The 7428-nt window shown below is 34.9% G+C and overlaps 1 protein-coding gene across 1 annotated transcript in view; it reads left to right on the top strand.

Moving 5' to 3' along the window:
• Positions 1 to 2355, top strand: part of DSC3 (desmocollin 3) — a 55281-nt gene extending 52926 nt beyond the window's left edge. Inside the window, exon 16 of the mRNA XM_008581387.1 lies at positions 2155 to 2355. Coding sequence (XP_008579609.1) covers positions 2155 to 2352 — 198 coding nt within the window. The 3' untranslated portion in view covers positions 2353 to 2355. The remainder of the gene's footprint in view (positions 1 to 2154) is intronic.
• Positions 2356 to 7428: the final 5073 nt, after the last annotated feature.

Here is a 7428-nt window from a genome sequence, read left to right as displayed (position 1 = left end):
ACCTTCTCTTGTTCTCTGGTCATTTTTTTTTATGCTCTTTGATTTTGTTACATTATTTAATTTAAAAGAGATTTTATTTCATCTGTCATATTTCACTTAATATTTAAAATCCCATAAAAATTGGAGGTATCCAATATCCTTCACTAAATTTTCACTTTTAGGTGTGCGTTTACCTCATGAACTCTTTTGAAATAGACGAATGTGAAAAAAATTCTAGTTTCTCACAATCACAAACTTTCCAAATCAAATCTGTATTTCTCTGTGAAAACACAAACACCTGTGTGCAGTTTTAGGATAAAGATTAAACAACACAGTTTATGTGATATGTTTATTTATTCTCACAATCACAAACTTTCCAAATCAAATCTGTATTTCTCTGTGAAAACACAAACACCTGTATGCAGTTTTAGGATAAAGATTAAACAACACAGTTTATGTGATATGTTTATTTATTTTTAAAATTTTATTATAAATTGACAAATTATAATTGTATATATTTGTGGGGTACAATGTGATTTTTTTGTTATATGTATACAGTATGGAATGATTTTATCAAGTTTATTAACATATCCATCACTTCAAATACTTATTTTTTATGGTGAGAACACTTGAAATCTACTCTTTCAGAAAATTTGAACAATGCAATATACTATTATTAACTATGGCCTCCATTATATAAAATATTTTTAATATATAAAGTACCATGCAAATAGAAAGTATTTTTATTCAGAAGAAAGCAAGAATGTGAAAGAAAGAAGGGATTAAATAATGGGTTCTGAGTCCCCATCAAAATCCCCCAGGAAGCTTATTAAGAAATATTAATGCCTGTGCTTCACCTTAAAAGATTCTAATTTAATTGGTTTGGTATTTAAAAAAAAATTTTCAGGTGATTTAAATGTCCAATTGGGGTAGAGAGCCACTGGATCAAATGTTCTTTTTGGTGATAAGTTTTACTGTAATCAGTAGATACCAGTGATCAGTAGATACCTTGACCAGTAGAGCCAGTGCCATTGTAGAATACTGGATCAGGAGTCCTTAATCCTTGGATAAACTGCAAATGGGCAGTATTCTGTAACAGGGCTGTAGGTTATCATATGTCTATAGCATTTTTTATTTTGTCACATTCAAGTGTTAATCTTTTTTCTGTTTCTAGACAGTCAGTAAGTTCAGGTTGAGAAGGAGTGAAGCTTAGGACAAATGCTTAGGAGTGTTTTCAGTGTGCACATCAGGGAATGGAGGTGAACCTAACAAGGTCATGAAGAAAGATGCTTGATAATGGAAGCCAAGCAGGTGAGCTCCAATAGCAGTGGATCCACAGGTGAGGACAGGGAGGAGGCCCTGAAGTTTGGCAGATTGGCAGACAGCGATGAGGGTAGATGTGGCTGAATGCTTGGACTCTTCGTTACAAAAGCCCACTTTTTGCAACGCAGGTTAAGTTGATTACTTTCCATTTCAGTGAATTTTTTTGTGCGTCTCTGTATTTTGCCATGTTTTGATTTCCTTGGAAACTTGATTCCAAAGTCGATACAGTAATTCTTACTCACTTTATAACTACACATAATAAGCAATTTTAGTTAACACTTAAATTGTACATTTACTTTGTGCTAGGCATAATAAGTATGTATTTTTTGCATTATTTTTTCATCATTAATTTTCAAAGTAATCCTGTGAGATGGCCACTCTCAGTATGCCGATTTTACATGTGAAGAAGTGAGACTTAAAGTTGTTTAGTAACTTGCCCAAAGTCATATAGCTAGTTGGTAAAGCCAGACCTTTGACTCAAAACCAAAACTATTTGACATTCTAACTCAAATTCCTAACCACTTATGCATATCATCTCCATTTTATAGACTAGCCTGACCTATAAATATAACATTTAGAGATAAACATTTAATGATAACTTAAATGTACTTAAATATAACATTTGTGTACATAATTTTTTATTTTTATGGATTGCTTTAAATGTAAAATATACTTACTTTTTGGTATGGTTGTGATGTAGACCAATCATGTGCATTTTTTGTGTGTAGGAATCCATTAGAGGACACACTGGTTAAAAATTAAACATAAAAGGTAAATAAAAATAAATTTTATGTTCATATGTTTAAGTTGTTTAAAGCAACAGTACAATCCATTTTTTTTTTGATTTTACAGAAATTGCATCTATGTAATCAGAGCGAAGACCACATGCCATCTCAAGATTATGTCCTTACGTATAACTATGAAGGAAGAGGATCTCCAGCTGGTTCTGTAGGCTGTTGCAGTGAAAGACAGGAGGAAGACGAACTTGACTTTTTAAATAATTTGGAACCCAAATTTGTTACATTAGCAGAAGAATGTACAAAGAGATGATGTCACAATTAGGTCTTTGCCAGACATTGTGGAGGGTTCCAAAAATGATATTGTAAAGTTCAATTTCAATTTATATATATATTAGTTACTAAAATTAGTTATGCATAATTAATTTTTCTAATTTCGAATTATGCTACTCACCAATTTGTATTTTTAAAACAATTTGTTGTTTATCTTTTCCAAGAAATGCAACGTGTTAAAATTGAAAATTAGAAAATCTCATGGTGTAGCATTGGAATTAAGGTCTATGAAGGACCTGCTTGCTCTTCTTTGCAAACATTATTCTTGTTGAGTAAATATTAGTCCAACAATAGCTAAGCTATGCTAACATCACATTATTACATACTCACTTCAAGTGATAGTTTAAAAATAGACAATAAGTAGTAATATTATTATTTGAAGATAAAAATAGACAAGAAATATTACTATCACTGTTTGAAGAAAGTTTTGGGAGGGAAACAGTCTAAATTAAATTAAAAAATTTTGCAGCTCATAAGTAATTGGGACCAGCCCTCCCCCTCCCAATCCTCACAAATTCTTCATTTGACTGTGGAGGCAAAATTTGTTGAGCTCGCCCACGGAGTGGCAATTTTCTATAGGAATATAGTTGAAATGAATGTGTGTGTGTGTGTGTGTGTGTGTGTGTGTGTATAAAATCATTAATCAGTGCAACATTTAAAATGAAATGAAAACAAAGGAAAAAATGGTAATCACTTCAAATGAGGCTGGAGTGTGGTTTGTCCTACAGTAGGAAGACAGGGTTTAAAAAAGAGAGAGCTTCTTAAGAACTGCCCAACTGAGCATATCAGGAAATAGTTCATGTCCATTTGTGTAATTTATTTAAAATTGTAAACAAATTAAAGTTTTCTGGTTTCAGGGGGAAAAAAAGAGGGAACCAGGTGGAATAGTAGATGTACTTTGCAGACTATTTAAAGATTTTTGTAACTATAAATTAGGATCCTAATGGGGAAAACTCACTACAGCTAGAGCCCCCTTTCTGGTGGCAAGTTCCAGAGATGAGGCGTTTTTCTTGGCAGTTAATACAGATGGTTTCTGACTTAAGAAGTTCCAACCGAGGATTGTTTGACTTTACAATGGTGCAAAGTGATAAACATTCAGTAGAAACCACACTTTGGGTACCCATCTAACCATTCTGTTTTTACTTTCAGGACTGTTTTCAACAAATTACATGAGATATCCACACTTTATTATAAATTAAGCTTTGTGTTAGGTGATTCAGCCCAACTGTAGGCTAATGTAAGTATTCAAAGCACATTTGAGGGAGGCTAGGCTAAGCTATGGTGTTCAGTAGGTTAGGTGTATTAAATGCATTTTCAACTTATGTTATTTTCAACTTATAATGGGCGTATTGGGATGTAACTCCATTGTAAGTCTAGGAGCATCTGTACTGAAATATTTTTTACCCTCTCTCTGATGAAATTAAATCCTTTATCACCATTGTCTTTCTCCTACCTACTAACATCTTTTCTGTGTAGAGCCAAATAACCATGTTCTCTCAGTCAGAGCTTAAAAGGAGCTGGGGGCAAATCCTACTGAAAGCACTAGTGGGGAGTGACTGTCCTCAAATTCAGGCACACAAACCATCACCACTTACACTGCATTCTCATTAGTACCTGGGAACTATGAAAGTCCATGTCCCGGTTCACTGACCTGTTTTAGAGTTGCATTGCTGTGATTCAAGGAAAGCCAGGCCTCATTAGCTTAAAAGGAGCTGGGGGCAAATCCTACTGAAAGCACTAGTGGGGAGTGACTGTCCTCAAATTCAGGCACACAAACCATCACCACTTACACTGCGTTCTCATTAGTACCTGGGAACTATGAAAGTCCATGTCCCAGTTCACTGACCTGTTTTAGAGTTGCATTGCTGTGATTCAAGGAAAGCCAGGCCTCACCGGTCCCCTCTCTCCAACACTGTCCACACTACCTCCAGCAGAGATTCAACTTGGTGTCAAATACTCCAGATTTTCAGTCATCCTTCAGTATGAATAAATTTTTATCAGTTTGCTTTCTTACAAAACATTTTAAAATAATAGAAGAAATAGGAATTTCAAATGCTTAAAAGAAAAAGACCTAGTTGTTCTTTTGGAACACGGGGGACTTTGAGAGAAGCAAGCCCAGGGGAGGTATTTTCACAAAGAACAACACAAGGACCAGGTCTGTAAGGGCCAGGAGAGAGGCCAACAAGGGATGTGAATACAAGTCAGGGCAACATTGTCTCCTGCACATGTTTTTCTAGGCCTGGCTCTGCCTTTTCCTTCTTTTCTCAGGCCAGTGGCTGCTGCTTTTTGATTTTGATTGGGTTGTTGGGTTTTTTGCTGTTTAATTGTTTGAGTTCCTTTATATTTGGTGAAGTACCAGCCAACCCCTTCTCCATGCCTTACCTTCTGTGGAGTGTGGAATCCAGGAGAAGAGAGCTGAGTGCAGGGAGAGTCTGAAGGCTTTTCCAGGATGGGCCTGAACCAGTTGTGCAGAGCAAACAAAGCATTCCTAGGAAATGCTTTCTTCCTTCTGTAGCCCTCTGGGCACAAAGAAGATCTTCAGCTAAATATGTATGTAAAATTTGGATTCGATTCCACATTTTCTGTTTTCTAATTTGCCCCTGAAATCTAGATTTCTTAGACTTAGACTTTAAAAGGGTAATTCTCCTTTTAAAATCATCCTGTTTTAATGTAATCATTTTAACGTGTTGTATTATTCTTTCTTTATATGTGTAAGGTGAAAATTATGCTATTGCAGTGTGTAGTGTGCAAGAAAATGCCTTTTTAAAGCTTCCATTTTTTTTCCCAGGGAATAACTTTTTATTTTTATGTAAATGTACAGGTTGTCTTTTTTTTTTTTTTTCATAATAAGGAAGTGGTTAACTGTCTAAAATGCAGTGGGATTTGTTTTGGAAAGTTTTAAACAGAACTTTAATTTTGCTGTTAAAAGAAATTACTTTGCTTTTAAAGAAACTTGGCAGGTTAAAATAGGCAAAACTTGGATGTGTAAAGTAATATTTACAGATATAGGATATAATAAAACAATGTTATCTTGGTTTCTTGTCTTTGCTGTATATTTTTTCAATTTTAACATTTACTTGTACATATTTGTGGGGTACAGTGTGTTGTCTCAATACACACATATACTGCGCAAAGATTCACTTAGGGTAGATGGCATAGTTTTGTACCCATTAGTCCACCACTTCTCCTCCTTGCACCTCCTCCCCTCCTGGCTTCTGGTAACCGGTATTCTGCTCTCTATTTCTGTGAGAATCATTTTTTAAAATTTATTTAAGATTCCACATATGAGTGAGATCATGTCTTTCTGTGCCTGGCTTACTTAACATGATAGTTTCCAGTTCCATCCATATTAATGCAAATTATAGGTTATCATTTTCTTGAATAGCTGAATAGTATTCCATTGGCAATTGCTTTTACATTAACCCATGAGATGCAGAAATGTATATATACCACAGTTTTATTTATTTATTTATTTATTTATTTATTTATTTATTTATTTAACCCATTCACCCGTTGATGGACATTTAGGTTGATTCCATCTCTTAGCTATTGCTAAGTGCTGCAGTGAACATGGGAGTGCAGGTGTCTTTCTGATCTACTGATTTTATTTCCTAGTGGGATAGCTGGGTCATAGGGTAGATCTCTTTTTAGTTCTCTGAGGAATCTCCATACTGTTTTCCACAATGGATGTACCAATTTACACTCCCACCAACAATGTAGGAGAGCTCCTTTTTCTCTGCATCCTCACCAGCATTTGTTATTTTCCTTCTTGTTGATAATATCCATTCTAACTGGGGTAAGATGATATCTCATTGTGGCTTTAATTTGCATTTCCCTGATGATTAGTGATGTTGAGCGTTTTTTCAGTGCATGTTGGCCATTTGTATGTCTTCTTTTGAGAAATGCCTTTTCAGATCCTTTGCCCATTTTTTAATTGGGTTATTGGGTTTTTTTTTTTTTTTTGCTGTTTAATTGTTCGAGTTCCTTTATATTCTGGATATCAGCCCCTTCTCTAATGTGTAGTTTGCAAACACTTTCTCCCATTGTGTAGGTTGTCCCTTCACTTTGTTGATAGTGTCCCTTGCTGTTCAGAAGCTTTTAAGTTTGATATAGTCCCAATTATGTATTTTTGCTTTAGTTGCCTGTGCCTTTGTAGCTTCCCTCAAAAAAGTACTGCCCACTTCCATTTTGTGTAGTGTTTCCCCTATGTTTTCTTCTAGTGGTTTCATGGTTTGGGGTCTTAAATTTAGGTCTTGATCCATTTTGAGTTGATTTTTGTGTCTGGTGAAAGATAGGGGACTAGTTTTGGTCTTCAGCATGTAGATATCCAGTTTTCCCAGCACCATTTATTGAAGAGGCTAAGGCAATCTTGAACAAAACGAATGAAGTTGGAGGCATCACACCTCCTGACTTCAAAATATATTATAAATCTATAGAAATCAAAACTTGATACTGGAATAAAAACAGAGAAATTGACCAACAGAATAGAATAGAGAGCCCAGAAGTAAATTCACACATTTCTAGCCAACTGATTTTCAACAAAGGTGCCAAAAATATGCACTGGGGAAAAGCCTTTGCAGTATTCAGAGATTAAATGATTTCAAGATGATCATGTTGCAAAATTGTGCTTAAGGCTGGCATGGAAATAGAAATCTTTGATAATGTCTTTGTTATATTAGTGGGCAATATTTTAGAGAATGGGTTGTTATCAAATTTTTGACATCACTAACATACTATTGGGGAGAGATTGTTATTTTGGGGTACAGCTTTACAAGTGAGTGTCTGTGTGTGTATATATATTGAATTTAACTGGATATAAAATAGTACACTGATACAGGAGTTTTATTTTGAAGAGCAGTGCAATCAAAGGAAAACTTTGCAAGTTTAAAAAAGAAAAAAAAAAAAAAGCAGGTAATATTCCAACCCTGACTCTGCCATTTACAGAATAGATAATGTCTGAGCTTTGATAATGTGATCCAACCAAATAAGGTACCGTGCACTTCACAGTGAATCTTTTCCGCATGTGTGAATGTGTTCCCCCACAAATGTAAAACTG

The sequence above is a fragment of the Galeopterus variegatus genome, unplaced genomic scaffold (genome assembly GCF_000696425.1).
Source record: "Galeopterus variegatus unplaced genomic scaffold, G_variegatus-3.0.2 Scaffold2343, whole genome shotgun sequence".
NCBI classification, from domain to species: Eukaryota; Metazoa; Chordata; class Mammalia; order Dermoptera; family Cynocephalidae; genus Galeopterus; species Galeopterus variegatus.
Note: the sequence above shows the minus strand (reverse complement) of the source record. Positions and strands in the feature narration are given on the sequence as shown.